Source organism: Tauraco erythrolophus, chromosome 7 (assembly GCF_009769465.1).
Source record: "Tauraco erythrolophus isolate bTauEry1 chromosome 7, bTauEry1.pri, whole genome shotgun sequence".
Classification (NCBI taxonomy): domain Eukaryota; kingdom Metazoa; phylum Chordata; class Aves; order Musophagiformes; family Musophagidae; genus Tauraco; species Tauraco erythrolophus.
The window spans coordinates 20700945-20722274 of record NC_141471.1 but is presented as its reverse complement, the minus strand read 5'-3'; the positions used below and the strand labels follow the sequence as shown (position 1 = coordinate 20722274).

The 21330-nt window shown below is 40.7% G+C and overlaps 1 protein-coding gene across 1 annotated transcript in view; it reads left to right on the top strand.

Moving 5' to 3' along the window:
* Window positions 1-255: 255 nt before the first annotated feature.
* The window catches only part of SPAG6 (sperm associated antigen 6), a 35152-nt gene continuing 14077 nt past the window's right edge, over window positions 256-21330 (top strand). The window contains exons 1-4 of the mRNA XM_086614646.1: window positions 256-280; window positions 412-507; window positions 11908-12074; window positions 15686-15869. Coding sequence (XP_086470772.1) covers window positions 256-280; window positions 412-507; window positions 11908-12074; window positions 15686-15869 — 472 coding nt within the window. The remainder of the gene's footprint in view (window positions 281-411; window positions 508-11907; window positions 12075-15685; window positions 15870-21330) is intronic.

Sequence of the window (21330 nt, the reverse complement as noted above, 5' to 3'; positions counted from 1 at the left end):
GTATCTCTCCGCCCGCGCCGCGCGCAGGCGACCCCTCGCTCGCACACGCTGCCGGTTCCGCACACCCGGGGGCCGCGGAACGGCGCGGAGCTGTGCCGCGTGCGGTGCGGGGCGGCGCGCGGCAGGCAGGCGCGCTGACGTCACGGGCGGCGTTGGCGCGGCCCCGCCTCCCGAGGCGCTGTTTCCGCCCGGTTGCCAGGGCGACGGGTACACAGTGCGGCCCTGCGCGGGCGCGCAGCCGGCCGCGCCGCCGCCATGAGCCAGAGGCAGGTTCTGCAAGGTAGGCCGGGGCGGCGGCGGCCGGGGCCGGGGCCGGGACCGAGGGCCGAGGGCTGAGGCCGGGGCCGGCGGGGCGGCCACTAACCTGGTGCCCCGGCCGCTAACCCGATGCCCCGGCGCTGCCGCCCGCAGTTTTCGAGCAATACCAGCGCGCCCGGACGCAGTTCGTTCAGGCGGTGGCCGAGCTCGCCACCCGGCCGCAGAACATCGAGACCCTCCAAAACGCAGGTACGTGCCTGCCGCCCTTCCGCCGCACGAGAGCCGGCGGGACCGGCCGGTGCGCTGCCGCGGAGAATTCCGCGTCCCAGCGCCGCTGCGCTTGACCCACCCCCGGCAGTGGGGAAGGGGGAGTGCGGCGGGGTCCGCGGCCCGGCGGGGCAGTGCGGCGCTGGGCCGGCTCGCGCAGGGCCGCGCCGCCCCCGGGAGCGCTTTGCTCTTCTTCTTCCCAGCTCCAGGTTGGCCGCTCAGCTTTCAAGGTTTTTTTTTTCCCTGTAGGTATCGGCCTGGTCCCCCGGCCCCGCGGTGCGAGGAGGGGTTTGGCGAGTCCCCTGCGGTGCCGTGCGAGAGTTAATTGCGCTCGGCAGCTGCATGCGCGGGTAGCCCTGCCTGTCTGCAGGGTTATTTCTGTGTTTGTTTTGAGGTCGGTGTCCCTGGCTCTGATCTCAAAACTTATTTTTATTTCAGGGAAAATTTCTCAGTGTAACCCTCTTCTTCAGTTACTTCCTCGTGCTTCTGATATAGCTTTACGTAAAGTATAGAGAACAGAATTCCTGGTGAAGCCAGTGCTGACTTGCCAAGGAAAACCTACTTTAGAAGCAACTATTTTTATACTGGCTTTACAACTTGTTCCTAAATTCTTCAGCGCTTGTTGCCAGCAGCTTTGCTCAGCTTAGGAGGGAATCGCTCCTGTTATATTGCTGTCGTGGGATGTCGTGAACCAAATTGAGCGTTTTTAGAAACAGGAGCTGCGGGAGCACTTCTACCAGCTGTTGTGCTGCTGGCATCTGGCAGACCTGCTCTGCTTGTCCAGAGTGGTTTCCTTAAAAGAGGAAAAAAAGGTGCTCAGTAATTGATTATCTGAAAGCCAGATTGAAAAAGTGCTATAAATCCGTAGTTGGTTTACCATATGGTATTCATGAATTGATTATGTTTTGGTTTGTCTTGATTTTGTTTTTAATACTAGTTTCCCAAATCTCGTAAAGCTGTCAGTCTTTTTTGTGATGCAACAGGAACAAACAAACAAACAAGAAAACCAATCACGTAAATACTTTAAACTTTTGTTGTTATATTTACAACTGTCTATTAAAATGGTTTGGTTGAAAACCTATCATTTAAACTCTTGTTAAAGAAACTTTTACTTTGATTTTGAGAGTGACACATGGACATCAGGCCTTTTGTATTGCTTTGCTGTGCTGCTTAACTTTTGGGTTTTTTTTTGCTTTTCATCTTTCGGTGAGTTAATGCCCCTGCTTTACTTTGTACAAATGATCTCTATTTACCAAAAGGACATCTTGGCCGTGGGAATAATTTATGTCATATTTGTAAGAAGAGGTCCCTCTATGTCCGTTTACAGTTCTGTTTTTCAGCTGTTCACAGACAGAGATCCCATTCAGGCAGCATTTCCATTTTAAGAAAGCGAACAAAGTGCCAAGCTAACTTTAATTACATTGTATTTCTTGTTGTTAAAATGATTATTTGATGCAATCTGGTTGGTAGCTTTACCTCAGAACTGATTTGTTGCTTGTGCAGAAGAAATAATCAGTTCAGAGGCCTCAAACTTTCTTCTGCACGCAGTCGCTGTTGGTCTGAAGTTTAACTTCACAAGGGTCATGCTCCAGGGTAGCGATGTGGAAACGTGCGTTTGTGTAGGTCATAATCCTTCTTGGCTCATTCTGGTACTGAGCTGCTTTTCCATAGGCTTTAGTTTTTCAGATGCTAGAAAAGAGGGGAATATCTGCAAGTACATTGCTTCCTATTACAATTTATTTGAATGGCTGAGGCCCGCAAATTACCCTCTTCCCCAACCTGTGCCTTTAAGACTAATTAATAGTTCTGTAATTGAAATAGCAGCTGATAGTTTTGACCTTTTCTGGACGCACTAGATACAAAGTTTAAAACTTTCTAAATGAAATGTGGTTAAGTGGTTTTTAGAACCTCCCCTCAAATAAAATGTGATTTTTTTAAAATCCTTTTTTAATGCACTTACACAAATATTTTGAGACATAGCTGTCTAGCAGGTAACTGGCATATCTTTTATGGTCTTGAGCTAGTGAGCTCTGGAGCAATGATTTGAGGAAAAAAAAGATGTCTGTCTGTACATGTATCTCTGTATAAATCCATATATAAAAGGAGATCACTGTTTTAAGAAGATGCAGAAAGTCTTTGCCTGCTGTCATTTTCCATTAGCTTTAGAAGTCAGAGGCACCTCTCAGGGTTCTTTGGTTGGATCTCAAAGGTTGTCAGGGTTTAGTCTTTTTCTGGCTGAAGCAGATGGCAAGATTACAGTGACTTGAATTTGAACAAAATTGAGCCCTTAAAATGTAGCATAGTGTACTCTGGTATTATTTGCCTCAGTTTGAATTTTGGATATACCAGGAATGTAGACTGGCAGCAGTGAAAGATCAGCGCTCAAGGAATAAAGCGTTTGGTCCCATTTTTAGAAGTCCTGTTGAGAAATTCTTAGTATCTTATAAGGAAAATAAATACTAGTTTGAGACCTTTTTCTTTGTGGATGTGTCTTTGGACACCATGCTAACATCATGAAAGATAGAAGCGTGTTTAAAAAGCAGTTCTTGATTACGCTCTAAGCCCTGCTTCTGTGCAGGTATAAGCAGCGGTATTGTTGCAGATTAGGAGATGGCAGAGTGCAGCATGGAGGGAAGCAAGTGGCCAGGATCAGAGCTGGGAGTTTCTTACACCGACCTGGCTATTGAGAAACCTTAAGATACCATTATTATGGAGACTCCTATGTATGACCTGTAAAGAAAACTGATGGGAACTGGCAAACTGGAAAGAAGGAAGAGACGGCCAACAGGAAACACACCTTTTCCCAGAGCATCTTTCTCCAGGGGCTTCTGTATCTCGTCAAGCTCTGGAGCTGCCTTTCTCACTGAGCAGAAATCCTGAAAGTCGTTGTAACCAGGGAACTGGAATCTGGCCCCAGACTTTGACACATTTACATGGCTCTGGCTCTGTTGTGGTCAGGAATGTCCTGGGGCTTTAGTGCCTGGGATCTCAGCAGCTTTCTGGTGGCGGGGAAGTACAAGGAATGATCAGAGAAATTCCTCTGTCAGAACTCATTCCTGTGTGTTTTCCAACTCTGTGGTTGGCTTTGATAAGGTTGTTTCTTATGGTTAAATACTACCATGAATAATAATTGCAGAATTCGTCCTTTGAATGTTTAATTAATGGATGCTCGGGAGAAAGAAAATTTTCTCCAAAACTTTTTCAGTTTAGTGAATACATACTTGGAACAATGACAGACAATTAATTCATCAAATCTTGTTCCTGGAGGACTGCTGACTAATGGGAGAAGCTACTTTGAGGGTAGCAGTTTTAAACATATTCTTTAAAAATAAATCTATTAATTTGGCAGCTACAGCTCATGAAGTTTGGTGCTGGAATGCATTATTGAGCCACACACTCCCTTATCCTTCCAAAATTTAACATCCTAGAAATAGACAATTTTCAATTATAATGGCAGATGAACTTGAGCTCTCTTTCTTGCACTGACATTTAGGCAGCTTTCTGTCTTTTAGAAAATTTAGGAGAAAATCTGAACTGGTTCCAGTACATTTCTAAGAGTGGTAGTCACTGGGGGCCTAATCTTTCTTCATCAGCCTTGTGAAGTGCAGCATTCTGTAAATAAGTAGTCCCTTTGAAATAGTGTTTTCTTTTTTTTTTTTTTTTTTTTTTTTTTTAGAGAGGCATTTACAATTCAGCATTAATAAGTGTATCAGACTAAGACTTGAATTACTTCTGGGTATTCATTTTTGTATTCTCTCATAGTATGAATTAAATTTTTATTTATTTGTTTTGCATTAGAGCTTGTGGTGATGGGATTGTTACTTTTAATTTGTAAGTTATTTAAGGATATCATTGGGATTAAGAAACAGTTTAGTCTAGCAATTTAGCCCTTGACTTTAAAGATGTTACAAGGTCAGCTCTTTAACCCCTTTCTTGGGGCTCATCATGTTCTTAGGCATAATGGCTGTTGAAGTCATAGGGAAAGCTGAGCCTGGAACATGGAAAAAGAAATGTGAAGCTGTATGGTCTAGCAGCCTGTGTGTTGCCATGGGACTCTGTGTACTGGGACCCTGCACACCTGAGTTCCCTTCTCATTGCTGCTGGGGTATTTTTATCATCTCGGGCAGATAACTTCACCTTTTGTTCCTCTGCCTTACCTACTTGCTGGCCAGTCTGCAGGGTTCCAGGAAAGTTCCAAAGTGTCAGTGTAAAGGAATACCCTTTTCCAGCTGTCCTCCCACTCCATGAGCCCACAACACTGAGCCCAGGTCTCCTTTCCATTCTGTGTAGTATCAAGCTGCTTCTGAGGCCTTATGCTCCAGCATACAAGCTGTGCTCCAGGACTGAGTCCTCTCCTCCTCTTTTACCTCTGGGCATCTTCTGTATTGTGTTGGAAAGAGGCTGTAGCTTGGGAGCAGGGCTTGTCTGCATCTAACTAGGGCTCTATCCCAAACCCCTGTGGCATGGTAAGTTTTCCCCTACTTCACGGTCTGGTTTTATGCAGGTAAAGGATAGTGTCATGAGCGTTATTTCTCTCCCAGCTCCAGAGCTATTCCACTAGTGACAGGTTTTAAAAGCTGTATTTCCAAATCTATGGAGTGATTTTAGGAGTCTTTATTTTTGAGAAAAGGCTGCTCAGATTTCTTTACCTCATCCGATTACATTGAGTCTTTTTGCCTGTGCTTGTCTCAACTTCTCTTCCTAGTGTACGTATTTTAAATGTACCTATTTTAAATACAACAGTTGGATACTTGGCCCTGTGTAAGGAGCATCAGAGTCTGGGAAGGGATTTCAGGATGTAGTTCCACATTTTAAATAACATTAAAGAATGTGCTCTGATAGTGCAGTGCTTTGTAGAAAGCCTGCTGGGAGCACAGGGAGGATGGCCTGTGGAGTCAGTTGTGCAGAAAGAGAGCAGGTCTCTTAAAGCATCTGTTTTCTTGCTTTATCTGGATCTTGCGAGTGGATACGCATGGACAGACTCCAGCGCCCCTGTGTAGCTAGTTTCAACATCTGAGTTTATGCACCCTGTCTGTGAGGGATGCACTTAGTGGTTTTTTTTTTAATTACTTTTATTCTGATTTTAAAAGTTTGCTGCACTTTAGTGGGAGGAGGAGTGGGAGAGGAGTATGCAATGTGACATGAAAGGCAAAGGTTGTCTTTGGAGTTGTAGTAGATCAAGTGAGGAGGGTGGCTTTCGCTGAGGCTTGACAATACGGTGGTGCCTGACGAAGGGAAGAAGGAGGCTATGTATTAAGGTGTACCAGAGAGATGATAGAGAAGGAGAAAGTAAATGTAGCTGAAGCTGGAAGACTGGCTTTTTCTGTAACTCAATCAACTGAAAGCTCAACTGCTCCAGGATTCTTCCTCTTTTCAGCCTCCTGGCCTGTTTGGAAGAGATTTGCAAGTAGAAATTTCAATGCCGGAATTTGTTGGGAATTTCTGTCTCATTTTAATGAGTGGCCATTAAAAAGAAGCATCTCTTTTTGACCACCTTGGTTTTTGTGTGTCTGTGAAGGACTGAGTGGTGGCCACTAACTAGACCCGTGAGGGGTGTTTTCAGAAACTCGGTCCTCTTGGAACAGGATTAGTTCTGCTCCATTAATGCAGGAACAGTGTCTGGAAAATGATCAGCCCGATCAGCTTTTAAGGAGAAGAAACTTACTGCTCCTTGATCCTTCAGAAATCTCCAGCTTCACTGTCAAATTGAATCTGCATTATGTCCCACACCATCTGGTAACTGCTGTACAAATTACTTGTTACCCAGAGTCTCTGTTACCAAACTATATTTATGTTCCCTTTGACATTTGAAGGATTGTCGTGTTGTGCATGGAACCATCATAGTGAGGAGCCCTTTCCTGGGGTGAGTCACACTTGAGGAGTATGTACTTGAGACGTGTGTACCACATTGTCTCTGGAAGAGGCTGTGTCAAGATGAGTGAGTGAGAAAGTTCTCTCTCTCACTATTCTGAGAAATTTGTTTTAAGTCTCCTACTTAAAACTCACTGCTATGTTGCAGAGTAGTTGAAGACAGGGAGCTGGGGTGAGGCAGAAATACATTTCCATTTTATTTCCTTGTTAAATCAGCTGAATTTGACATCAGGAGCCCTGAAAAATCAAGTGATATGATGAATGTTTGAGTGCTAATGTTAGCTTGGTGAATGTTCTTAGTGTAACAGACAGCATACAAAAATGAGAAGACAATGTCGTATTTGATCCAAAGCAGAAATTGGAAGGACAGCATCTTCAAGATAGGAGTGTGTCCAGAGACAACACTAGTGTAGAATGACTTTTTCCAACATTTGCATTTTAAAACATAAATAATGTTTTTTTTTAAGGAAGGAGAATAAGGTAGTAGTGGTCATCTTCAGGTGCAGAAATGGAGAGAATTTGAAATTTAATGTTTCTCTGACTTGTGACTAGTCAAGTTTGACAAGAGTTTGGCAGGGGTGGGAGGAACGTAGAGGGATTCTGCCTGACTTCCAGGTCGTTTTCCCAAAGAAATTAAAATGACCAAATGAAGATTGCTATCTCCAGAATAGTGACTGCCTGTTTGGCTACAGAAACTTGGAATGGAAAAAATTGGAACCTGCTGCTGTCCTGAGTGGTTTGGTGTTGTGTTTTGTTTGGTTTTGTTTCGTTTTTCCCAGACAGGCAGTAGTGAGCGTTTGCTAAAAAAAGTGCATCAGGCCTGGGCACTACAGCTCCTCTTGAGAAGTGTGTATAAGGGTGATTCAGCTTCTAAAGTGTGTCATTCTTGGAAACAAATCTGAGTGGGAAACTGAGGATAGAAAGGGGAATCGTTCCTTGCCCAAAATCAGTCAAGGTTCTGTGATGCAAGAGAGAATATTTGGCAGTGATTCTTTCTTACTCTGTTACTCAGTTGCTAGTGGGAACTCTTCCAAAACAAATCTAGCCCAATGGTATAAATGCTTTATTTTGTGTTTTAGTTTCTGTGTTGCTGCCTTTGAATTAGAGTTAATGAACTTCCTGCTTCTCGCACAAGAGACTTATTTAGAAGACTACCAAAGAGTTCTCCTAAAGTTTTCAGCAGCAAGACACTGCTACTCCCTGCTCTGTATAACTTTGTTCACTTGAGTGAATGGTAGAGATAAAAGGAAGTTGTTGGAAGGTTCTTACCTATTTTCCTGCCTTGAGATAATGTTAAAGAAGTTTGAATGACAGTCAAAAGAAACCAAATAGACGAGCTCATCGAATACAGCTATGTCTGGAAGAAAGAGCTGGGTTGGACAGGAAAGCCTCTTCCTGCATCAGGCACATCTGTCCTTTCCAGCACTATCTTCAAAAGTCAAAGAAGGAAAGGTGGATGTCTTGGTTTTCCTATAGATGTTTTAGTGAAGGTCATATAATCTCTGTGTAGCTGTTTTCGCACTCTCTGAATTAATTGTTTATTTTTTCTAAGTGCTGTAAAGAGAGAAATGCTCAGTTTGCTGAAGATGTGAAAATAATGACAATGATGAAAACTCCTCAAGCAGTTGATCTTGCAGAGGAGTTGGAGATGAAAGATAGCATCTTGGTGCAGAGAAAGAAACTGGTTTTAGAAAAAGTGGGAAGTAGAGGTAGAAGCTTTTAATTATGTTCAACGCACAGGCATAATCTAGGCCTATAGACTTCTCTGGTTTCTCAGTTAATTTGTTGTCAATATAAGGCTTGTACAGCAACAGGAATTGATTTTTCTTTTTCTTGTTCCACCGAAGCTCCTGTCATAATAATTGTTCGCTGTCTTTTCTCACATGCAGGCGTCACTTTGGGAAAATATGTTTTCCTTGAGGATCAGCACAGTTCTATTATTTCTAAACCTTTTCCTTCTATTCACTGTTTTTTCAACTCTGTTTTAGCATCTTGGGTCTTTTCTTCAAACAATAACTCTCATTTCACTTTTCATCTCTTTCCTCACCTTCAGTTTCATCAGCTAAAATAATTTGCGGTGGAACATTTGTGCTGACACTTAAATGTCATCACCAAGCTTTATGTGGTTTATACCACAGTGAAATGAATGGTATTGGTCATGGGGAGGCACGCTGCTTAAAAGCATTTTCAGGCTCAAGCCTTTTTAGCCTATTCTAAAAGTGAAATCTATATCAGCTCATCTTGAAAATACAAATTATATAAATCTCATATTTGGAATAACTCAAAGTATGTGCATAGGTAACCTTTCTTAAATGTGGTTTTACATTTGCAGTGTCTAGGTATGTCACGCAGGCCAGAAACATGTCACGTGGTCTGGATCTAGCTCATGAATTCCTCCTGGGTAAAGTGATTCTAGTCTGCTTAAATTTCACTGGATTTCAAGGCCATCACCAGAATTGAACAATCTGCCACATCCTGCTTGAATGTCCCACCCATCGGGCTCTTGGCTTTTCTAGGGTCAGGATGCTGCACACTTGAGGTGCTCCTTTTTTTCCCTTAACCCCTTCTAACGGCATCTTTTATATCAATATAACTTTTATTTCTTTTTCATGTTTATCTTTATTAAATAATTTTGTTTTCATATTATCTCAACTTAAAGGCTCAAATGTAATATCTGTATACTAAATACAAGTGCACTACTTCTAACTGGTCCTGCTTTACTGACATACCTTCATTATGAAGAGTCAGAACAGCATGAGGTCCCCTTAGGAATTTCAGCAGCTGTTTGACCATGCAACTGATGTTAGAGGGAAGGACAAGAAAATGCTCTCCCTCAGAGGATGCAGGTGACTTGCTAGAAGATATCTCCCTATAGATGATATATGGGATTGATCCCAACTCATACGTTTGTTTGGTTTTACTTTTAATTTTTCATACAAAGTACTTAGTGCATTTTGATATGAAGCATGACTTGCTAATGAGACCATACCTGCTATTTGGGAGAGTTGGTGAGATGTCAGTATGATGACCACATTCTGAAGTAGTGTTTTCTGCAAAGTGCTAAATGAATTCACATCGATCTTACAATACTGGAGGATCTAGCTTTTGTCCATTGGTGCACAGGAGGCCTCCTTCACCTCCAGTGGCTTTAACAGAGGTGCGAGCAGGCCCCAGCTATACTACAGACCTATTTCCATAGGTTCTGCATGTACATGTTCAATTAATGCATGTTACAAAGCCATCTTTGTAACCTGGTGTAGTGGATGATTTCTCTGCCCATGGCAGGGGGGTTGGAACTAGATGATCTTTAAGGTCCCTTCCAACCCTAACCATTCTATGATTCTATCTTTAGCGCTCCTGTAGCGGTATTAGACATCACTATTTCATTTCACTTTCCTCTTTTACTGTGTGCCCCCCGACTTATGAACATCCTGGGAGGCTGTACCTCTCATGGCAGTGCAGCTTCTGTCTGGAGTATTGACCTTCCCAGAGCAAATTACTTAGTGGTCATCATGGCCTTCATGGTTAGTTTTATTCCCCCCCACCCCCCCCCCCCACCCTTTCAGAGCCGTGTGTAGGTTATTAGGCCATTTTATTCTTGCTGGGAGCAATTTGGTTTTCATTTAAAATAAACGTTCTCTGTGAGAATTACACTGCTGCTCAACTTACTGTTTTTCTTTTCAGGGTGCCCTTCTATACAGAAGTACTCTATGGGTGTAACTTGTTACAGCCTCCATCCCTTTGGACTATTCCTTGCTCTGAGGCTTTTCCTTGTCATGGTGTGCCTGTTCAACACCTGCATGTCATCTGCCACTAGGCAGTGATCCCACTGTTGTGGGACTGTCACACCAAAAGACCTTTGTTCAGTGCTTGTAACCACACCAGCCCTTAAGAAGGGAAGTGTTGCTTTTTCCCACAGTCACCCAGCTAAATCTTTATCTTCCTTAGCAAAAAAATGTAGTGGAAAGAACTGAGACAGCTGATATGGAGATTTCTGACTGTAGCTCTGAGTGTTTGGTGTTCTGTTGTAGTGCTCCTGCATCTTCAGAGAGCACTGCTTTCTGGCTGAGGTATAAAGCTCAGAAGTATTAATTCATGCAGCTGGCTGGTACAGTGACAGCTCTTTCGAGGAATCTCAGTACAAGTAATTTTTCCCTTCCTAGACAGTACAAATTATATTTTTTTATGTAACCATGTGGATCTCATTTATATCCCTATCGAAGGGTCTTAGTTTAACTGTAGGAAGAGCATCCACATACAGAGTGGTAATCTTTGATCATCCTTGTTGCCTCTCACTGAACCTCTTCCAGTTCTGCTCTGGGGAGGGTATTAAATGTAGTGTAGATTTATATAATAGCATAGCGATGGTCCCTGCTTTGGCCTCTATTTCCTTTCCAAATAATCCTGAGCTCTCTGTATACTTCTGTGGGTGAAGTTTCTCCTCTGCTGCTGAGCAATGAGCTGGTATCTCCATGGAACTGTCTGTTCTAACATGGAGATCTTTCTCCTGGGTGGTAGTGATCTGTTGGGTTTCGTCACTGCATATGAGAGGTTGGGATTGGCTTCCCCATATGCGTTTTATTTCACTTGCTATTTTGTTATCCAGTCATTCAGTCTCTAGTTCCTTACTGTTCCCTCACTGTTACTACCTTGAATAACTTTGAGTCACCAGCAAAGTCTCACTCGCTGTCCATGCTGTTCCAGATCATAGATGAATACTGAATGGCTCATGTCCCAGCACGGAGGCCTGCAGAACTGCATTGTGACCTCCTCCCTCCTGTTGCAAGAATGGAAAATTTACTCCTCCCACTTCCTATTTTTAGCCAGATGTTTATCCATGTAAGGACTTTTCAGAGGCTGTAACTGCTAATGGTTCACGTCACAGCCTTACCTCACCTATAATTTCAAGTATGTACTATAACACCACCTTAGAGAATGGCCTTCCATATTCCTTCTTGTTTAACTCATACACTGTGAACTCATCAGTGAAAATGCATCATAAATAATAACATGATAAAATCTTCAACTCTTCTATCTGGAGTGTAACATATTATGGATATTGGTCCCCAAATCAATCATTTCTTATAATAGATGAAATGTAATTTGATGTAATTCAACATAGAGGTTCTACTGGCATGCTGAATGAGTCACATGCCAGTGTCATTTCCTGTGCACGTTTTTAACACATGTATTTTATATGTGTTTGAATATATGTTATTGTCTTCTGTATGCTTTAACATGTGTTTTATAGATGTTTGAATATGGCTTATTTTTACATGTGACACTTTTTTATATTTCAGAAGTGTTTTGTACCTATGAAAAATGGGCAGAAACATTGCTATGCATCAGCAGTGCTATCCAAGTGCTGACTTCATTTCAGTGGAACACCTGGATTTCCTACAAGTTCTTATTACCTGAAAGAGTAATTTAATAGGTTTTTATGAATAAAGGCAAATGTTTATAAAAATTTCAGCTTACCAAATGGGCTTTTCTCTTCCTGGTGTAACTCAGGTGTAATGTCTTTGCTGAGACCTCTTTTGCTGGATTTCGTCCCAACTATTCAACAGACTGCTGCTTTGGCTCTTGGGAGACTTGCCAATTATAACGACGACCTGGCAGAGGCAATCGTGAAGGGAGACATTCTTCCACTTCTCGTGTGTTCTTTGTCTGAGCAGAATGTAAGGCGGCATTGTTTTCTTAAGTAATCATTTTTTTTTAACTGTTGCACAGGGAAATCTTTCTGTATCAGCTGTCTGCTGTTATTCTAATATAGCAATAAATGTGCTGAAGTCAGAGACATCATGTATGGTTGAACTCCTGAGAGATCAATGTGTACCGTGTGCCTAAGTTTGGCTTTAAATAAGCTTGACTTTAAAATGTCGTCTTACCTTTTAGTGCACTGTAAAAAAAATCCGTTCATAGTACTACTATGTTTTTGAAATGTCGAGTGATGCTTCATAAAAGGTCCTTCTTCGAAAGTGAGACAATTTGAAAACTGTAGTGATAATTGAATAGGATTTATAGATAATACCAAACACTTGTAAAATACGTACAAAAATCTGAACTTCTGTAATGAGATATTTAATATCTCCAAATATAACCTTTTAGAAATCTGTAGTATGAGAAATATCAAACCACTGACACAGGAAAATACACTGAAAGGTTTTCATCTTCATATTTGTATAAAAAAAAAAAAAACAAAAAACCAAAAACCAAACACGAAACTAACGACAACAAAACGAACAACAAGAAAGTGTTGTCATGATTGCAATGCAAATAAATCTGGTGCTCTTTTTTTTTCTCCCTTCTTGCCATTTTTCTTCAGCTTTGATTTTCCAGTGATCCTAACCTAGATTAACAGAAATACTTTAAGGTTTCTAATAACTGGAAAAAGAGACAGCTGAGAGTTAAGTGCATTGCTATCACAGCCATACTTAGGCTGCAGTTTCAATTTATTAGGTTTAGGAGAAGTAGGATTTAAATGGAAATGTAATTTAGAAAACTATGTCTTTTCAATCTTTTGAAGAAAACATAAACGTGAGTACTCATTGCATATTTTCTCTGCGTATATCGTCATTGCCTATACAATTAATCTTAAAAAAACCCAACCAACCAAACAAAAAAAAAACAAAGAAAAACCTCAGCTTCAAGATACTGGTATAGTTTGGAAAGAAAGTTAAGGTTTTAGTTAGACAAATTTATAAACATTTTGGTTATTTTATTTCTATTTTTAAGGGAAGAAGGAGCACAAAGCTCTTTATCCTCTGTTTTTGAGTTGGAAACCACCCCCTGCTACAACTCAAAGCCCTCACTAAATTAGCTTTAGTACTCTGATTTATCTCTTCCATGTTACTGCCCGTGCTGTCTTACATGGAGATGGCTGTAATTCAGAATCACTTGGGGCAGCAGCAAGATTAGTGTGAGGTCATGGAAAGCCTACTATGCCTTGGTGACTGAGGGCAAGTGAAGGAAACTCATTATCCAGTTCATGCAGAGTTTAGCAATTCATGCAGTTTGTTACTTCCCATAGGCAAAAAACCCAACTCAGATACGTTTCCATTGCACTCACTCTGTGTATCAACATCTACATTTAAGGAGGAGATTCTTTGAGCACACGGTAGGTATGGATTCTGCTGATTTACGGAGAACAGTTAAAGGATCACAGCCCAGATCAATGTTTTGTCAATGAAACTGAGCAGAACAGAGTTTTACAGTGTGTTCTGACTGTGCCTGTGAACACAGTTTGTTTGTAAATAAATGTGTTTTGAATAATAAGAACAAGTGTTTTTCTTTGCCAGGAGCATAATTACTTAACAGAAATATCATACCCATACTTGCACAGGCATAGACTGGTGTAAACAACTATAGCTCCATTGAGTTCAGCAAAACTTAGAGTAACTTGCATTAGCTAGGGGTTTGAATGTTTGTTTGCACTGTTTCCCTTAACTTCTGTTCCTCCTAAATGGTGTTTAATGCTTTACTTGTAAATTATGTTTAATGTACCTGCTTGTAGCCTTAACTTGGAAGACTGGATTTTTGACATTAAGGAATTATATCAGTACTGGTAAACTAAGCAGGGTCAGGGCATGTGATTGAGAACTGGAAGATGACTGTGTTTTCATCATTAATGTGCTTTCTGATGTGGTTTTAGCTGATGCCAACCATCAGACTACTTGGCAATGCCTAGACATGGTTTAGGAAATGGCACAAAGTGGGGACAGTTTCCAGTAGTATAGATGAGGCCACTCTGCTTTGAGGGAAGAGTTTAGGTGGAGGATGTGGCATGCTGTGTCACTTCGCTCCAGCGCCAGGGAGTGTACCTGGGTCCCTTTCACTTTATGTGGAGCCATAGCAGATACTCCTGTGTTGCCATGCCTTAGTGCTTTAGATCAGACCTTTCAAAGGTGTTTGGGTACCTCACAGGATGCACAAAAGCACTCACGTGCTTCTTTGTTTCTCTGGACTTGATCCAAAAGGGATGTGGGCTTTGTATTGTTTAAGTTTTGAGTACCTTGGCAGTAGGAATCGAGTGCTGTGAAGTGCCCAGGCTCCCTGTGCAGAGCAGGGCAGAAGCAAGCATCTTGGAATGAGATTAAAGCCAGCAGGTATGCAGAGAGCGAACCCTTTGGAGCTAGTCTGCAGGGCTGATCTGTCACCTGCCAGGCTGGAGACCGTACTCTGGCCACATGGACATAGCAGTAGGTTATTTGTGTCCCAATGAATCTCACACTCGTTGCTGTACAGTGGCTTCAAGAGGAAGATGAACTGTCTTTCTCCCAACACAGTTGTCTGTGGCCGGAGTGCTTTAGCTGGACTCTGGATTTCAAAACTGTAAGGCAGGGGAAGAAATTTAATCTTTAGCTTCCACATCCCAATGACAGCAGGAGACTGAAATGTGACTTCTGGGGGGGAAGACTTCAACTGTGCTTTTAACAGACACCACAACCACCCCTGTAGTTTACATGGGATACCATGATGTGCACAGCATCATACGTTATGTATATATGCTCAAAACATGTATTTGGTCCTGCACTGAGGGAGATGGGTAGAACTGGGATAAGTGCTTGGATTTTGCTTGAACTTGTAACAGAGGTGCCAGGCTGCTTAGGTGCCTGTTGAAAGTGAGCTGTTTCTGGACGCATGCAGGAGTAGAATTGCAGGCAAAATCCTGGTCAAAAATGAGGGTCATCCAGTGTTTGGTGTTTAGTGGGATGGATTTTCAGGATCTTAGCTGCACTTAGGCAGTATTTAGGCATTTCAGGATTCAGATTCTAAACCATTTTGTTGGATCTAGTGCTCTGTGCCTCTGTTTCCTGTTTGTAAATGTAAACAATGTTTTCTCATAGAGATGTTGTGAGGGGTATATACATTAGAAATTGTGAAATCTTGCAAGTGTCACAGATGGGTAGAATTATTTTAGGAGCTTGCCCTGCATAACCTGTGTAATCTGGTGAAATATGTTAAGAGCTATTGTTTTTGCAGCTCTTATCATTCACTACTCACTTAAACAAACAGCCTTATCTAGACTATTATCTTTTCCCCATATCCTCTTAGCCCTCACATTTTTTCTATTTGTTTATGCACATACTGCAAATTTTAGATCATGAGCTGTCTCAAAGAAGGACTGTAAGGTTCATTGTGTGATGTCTGGTTTAGTGGTCCTGATTTGGATTTGTATGAGATATTGCTGGTACTAAAAAAGTCCAATTTATGCATATCTGTACTGTATTATGCTTTGAATTACTTAATGTTAGTAAAAGGTTTTTTATCTTATTTCTGATTTGTATAGCGTTTCTACAAGAAAGCAGCTGCATTTGTGCTAAGAGCGATTGGTAAACGTTCTCCACAGCTAGCTCAGGCAGTAGTTCAGTGTGGAGCACTGGAAATGCTTGTGATTTGCTTGGAAGATTTTGACCCTGGAGTCAAAGAAGCTGCATCTTGGGCGCTCGGGTATATTGCCCGACACAATTCAGGTAACAGGTTTCACATGTGTTATCTTTCAGCTTATTGCAATGTAAGAGTTATAATAAATTGCATTACTGTAATGTTCATAAATAGAACAAGATGCTTTTTCTTTTCTACTGTTAAAAAATTTTAAATTTGGAATAAATACCTACTCTAACTGTACTAACCCAACAATATGGTACCTTTTGTGGGAAACTGGCTTATCTGACATCAGCAGTGCCTGGTTATGAGAGGTGCCATAAGAGGAGGTGCATTAGGCCTGTGGCCAGGAAAGGACACTCTGCTTTGTTCTCCTTCCTGAAGGAATTTCAGAATCTTTATGTATTGTGTAACTGTTATGTGGAACAAAGTTTATTTTGCTTGACATTAGTTCCTATGTTATATACATAGTAAAAAGGAGAAGCCTAGGCAAAACCAAGTTTCATTCAGCTTACAGCAGTGCCTGTGGGATAAACGTGCCAAATTCATTGCACTGACTGTATTACCATTAGCTGGTAGACCACACTCTTCTCTAAGAGTCAGGAATAGATCCTAGGTATCCGATATTGAGCAGTTCACTGCTGTCTCACAAGCAGTTGTATAACTTACTGGCAGTGTCATGTTCCTATTTAAAAGCTGATCCATGTGGTTGGTAATTCTTTTACCAACTATTTCTATAGTTCAAGTAAAAATTTAGAGCTATGAATCAAAGAACAGAGGGAAGAAACTGCTGGCTGGAAAGGATGGGAGAAATTACTTGTGTTCATGTTTTTTAAAGTTAAACCTGTTCTAGGATCATAACATTAACTTATGCATTTATGTTTAGTTTTGGCTTTGAAATGTACACAGATTGAAGTGATTTTCTTCTTTCTTTTTTTTTTAAGCAATATGGAGTGTTGGACTGCAGAAGGCATGGGGGATTTCCCCTTCCCACGTAGAGAGAGGGTTAAATTACTGGGGCAGATTCCAAAGTTGTCAGCACCTTCCTAACAGACTGCTTTTTCTAGGGAAAAAATTCATTCTTGGGGCACCTCTGTGTGCTAGAGATCTTTTATCTTCTGGTTACTGAGTCTGAATCCCACCCTTGGTGAAAAATAATTGTTGCTTCCGTCTTAAAGATATTTGTTTAAGTGTCATTTAAAAATGTTCCTTTGTATAAATGTGTGTAGTGTAAGTGTGTGTCTGTGTTACTCTTAACATAAACCTTTCTGTAGTTTTGTTATGTCAGTAAATCAATATTGACTCACTTCAATTGCCCTTCATGCTATTCATTGCATGAATGCTGACTGGTCTTTAGGGTGATCCAGTTCACTGTGATGGCATTGTTTGCAAAGATGGAGGTGATGTGGGAGTATTGAAGAACAACAAGCTGCTTGTACAAGTTTTTATTCCATGATTATGAATTATTTATTCACTGGCAGTGAATGGGTGCATGTCTCACATCAATTTATGCCAGAAATAAGAACGGCATTTTCAGAAATTAGATTGAAATTGTGAGTGCTACCAAGCTACGAGCATCAGGACATAGACAGGTCACTAGATGTAATCAGTTAAACCGCCCCCCTGAAACCAAACCAAACCAAGCCAAACCTTGAAAAAAATTGTTCATCCTCTGCCCAGCTATGGCCAATTTGGGGGATTTACCTTCCTCTATAACACAGTCACAGGGAGTCTCTAAAATGATTACTGAAAGTAGAAGAGTTATACTGAAGAAAGATCACTGTGCATGGTATGTTTCTTACACTCCTACAAGCATACTATTGCAATAGGATATTGTTGCTGATGGGATACAAAGATAGATGGACCTGTTCTTATCGACATTTGATGTTTACTGTTCAAGAAACTCTGGATTAGACTCACATGCTTGTGTTGAAAAAATCTGGCAGTTATGATTTTCTGTCATTGACTGTCTATGGACACATGTTGCAGCTTCAACTCTATTTTTAGATTTGGGTGTGAAATGTTTTTCCCCACCCACGAAAGATTTTTCAGTTTCAAAAATTGTTTCAGTTCCAAACTGGGACGACATTAAGACAGTGGGTTTTTTTTCCTTCCTGAGAAGAGTAGGGAGGCTTATTTACCCCAGCAAGAAAAGTTCAATAATCAGGGCATATGTCTGGGATGTATGTGGGAGATAGATTGAAGTCCTGATCTGTCTTAGGCAGGATGTGAACCTCTGACTCCCTGAATGCAAGCAAAGTCTTCCAGCATTCGGTGATAACTGTTTGCAATGGGAGGGTCTCTCTGCTTTTAATCAGAAATTCCATCCATGACCTGGTAAAGCTGTGCTCTAGGACCTGCGGTGTATGTTCCCCTGCAAAGACTTCTATTTTAAGAAATCAAGACTACTTTTTTTTTTTCCTGATGAACATTCTCTGGTTTTCATACTGTCTTCATACAACTATCTCTTAAAATGCAGTTCCTCTGTGAACAGATGTCTCCAGAAGGCCTGTGAGGTTTTAGGTCAAGACAGATGTCTTACAAGATTTCAAGATACTAGAAATCTTGCAAGATCAGATTCCAAAATTTAGGATCAGCTCTTGCAGTTCTGCTTTTTTCTGAAGATCCCTTTGAGCTGAATTTCAGACGCTAATCTTACTCTAAAGTATTACAGCGTGCTGTAATTTTGTCATTCATTATTTCTACTATTTGTGTTTGAAAAGAAGTGTAAAGTGTTTCAAATACCATCAAAATACCACCAGGTCCGTGAAAAACATTTTGTAAATTTTTACTTATATCATATTCAGTTACTTTTAAAATGCAAAGTTCTTCTGTTTGAGACATGTCAATAACTTAGCTTTCCATTTGCTTTGCCTACTTAAAAGGTGTAACTTGTTAATCATCTCTTACCTGCTTCAGCATATTGTAAACTGGTTGGAAAACAAAAATAAACAACACTATTTATACTCAAGCATATTGCTGAAAGGGGGGTTATGCTCATTTTCTGTCATACAGTGGTAGTCTTAGGATCATAGGATAGCTCAGCTTGGAAGGCACCTCGGGAGGTTTCTAGTCCAGCTTCCTGCTCAAAGCAGGGTCAGCTACAAGGTTAGACCAGGTTGCTCAGCTCTTCAGTGGTTTGAGACTAGCAGTAACTTTGTCTGATTCCAGGATCTGAGCTTGCCCCATAATTAGTGACCTCCATCCTTCTCCTGATTTTCCACTGGTTCCAGTGAAATCTTTAGCACTGTGGTTGTAGCAGTCTGCATAAAACTGTGATTTTGAAGTACAGCCTTTGGATTACTTGTAGGGATTAGAGTCTTCCTATGTGGCTGTTACATCATCACACAGTCCTCAGAAAAATTCAGTGTTGGTGGTTGTTTTGGTCAAAACCTGTTATTTCCTGTGTATACACCTGCCGCTACAGCAGGGTCTATTTGAGAATCCTGGTCTGGACTAAACTTGCATTTGCTTCCAAGCAAAGAAAGTTTTGCTGCTGCTCCACTACGTGAATGTGGCATTTGTTCAGAGCTGATTTTCCTTCTTTGGGGCTACTTGCATATTCACTTTCTCACCTTCATCTTTTCTCCCTAATCGTTCTTTTATACATACTGTTATTGCCAACATGTTAATGTTAGTAGGGATTTTTTTTTTTCAACATCTTAAACCAGTTTAGATGACTCCTGTAAGACTTCCCATTGAATTCAGCGGATATGTAGTCAGGATCTTATTGACGCCTCTTCATTCACTTTCCGCTCTTCCTGATCACATAAACTCATGACTAGGCCACAACTTTGAATTAATTTCTTAGTCCCTGATGAGTACTTTTATATTGAGACAAACCAGTACAACTTTAGTACAACTTCTAGTTGAACTGGTGACATCTTAAATGCCAAAATCTGTCTTAATCAGTCTGTCTTCTACCTCCGTATCAGTCTCTTTATGGCTGCTGTATCTCCATTTGCTAAAATCTCCCTCGTATTGTTCTGGACAAAAGCAACTAATTTATGGTGAGTTTTGAGTCTTAGCTCTCTTGTCTCTGAGCATACATAGAATAACATTTCCTATTTTCACTCATGTAGGGGGAAGTCCTACTTTTTATCATCATGTAGTTGGACACGTTCCTTGAGCTGTACCCATCTGAAGTTCAAGGCCCAGGGTATTCATAACTTCCTGTGGAATTAAATGATGTTCATAAATTAGTTTTTCTCTGCTGTCTTCCGCCTCTTCAGCTATTGGTCTTGTCTTTGCCCTTATAATGCAGTCTTGGTGTAATGCTCAGAAAAGTCTTTTTGTAATTTGTTCCAGCTCTTTTAATTTCTTTGACTGAGTATTTGTTTTTAAAAATTTCATCTCGACAATGGTATTTTCTCCTTTAACTCTTTCTCAGCCCTCATTTTTTTCCATTTCTGTCTGTGTTTTGTAATCAAATAGCAAAGTTTTGTGAATCCTTTGGTGTAGAGTCTGAATTAAAGATGTTCTACCAAGTGGGAGGGTTAATTGAGCATCTTTTTTTGCGAAAAAATAATTACAATTATAAAGGAATCATTAATACTTAGAATCATAGTTTTGGGCTGAGTTTGCAGAGGAATGTGATGGGAAGATCTGTATTTTCTTTTGTCCCTGGTTCAGCTTTCCTTTTTTTCTGACGGTCCATTTACTGCTTGTCTGTCTTTTGACATATGGTCCAGCCATCCATGTGGTAAGTTATTAGCCATGAACCTTATAAACACCACTGGAAGAACAACCATTTGATTAACCATGACCAACAGTAACCATCAGTATTTAAATGACATCAGACTTCTAACAGCAAGAGCTGATCTAAATTGAATCAGATTGTTTGCTCTTTCAGAGTAACTTTTACGGTTACTTTTGCATGCCTGAGCGTAGCTGTGACCTTAAAGTATTGCTCTTTCTCTCTCTACTTGAACTTCATGATTTCAGCTTGTAAGACATCAATGAAACCCGTTCTTCTAGTAGTATCCCATTCCTCTTGATGTGATTTTCCTGATATTAGTATCTCCGAGCAGACTCTAGGCAATTGAGTTGGTTGCTCTGAAGTTGCTTCAGAGGTACAGTCGGATGGATTAATCTGGACTGTTGGTCAGTAGTTCATGACGTATTCCACTTAGTCAGCATACAGCATCAAAATACAATTTGAAGAAATATAATATGGCTTTTTCCATGAAAAGCTGAAGGTAGCTTATACCACTTATATTGATTAACTAATTTTCAGGTTTTTTTTTTTTCAGATATGTTTCATTTCAAATTTGTAAAACTGAAGATATAGCATTTGGATTCTGTTGAAATGTTAATGATTTGTGTGTATTTGGAGGATGTGCACTCTGTGTTTTCAGTCAAATAGTTATTTGAAAAGTGAACCTTGAAGGGTTAATTTTTTATTAGTTTTAAAATTACTGCATTATTTATTATGATTTTGTGGGGTAATATTTATACTTTCTTTAAATTACTATATAATAAAATAACATACAGTGTAAATATTTGACTTATCACATGTATTGGAGTATGTGGCTATAACTCACTAATTGA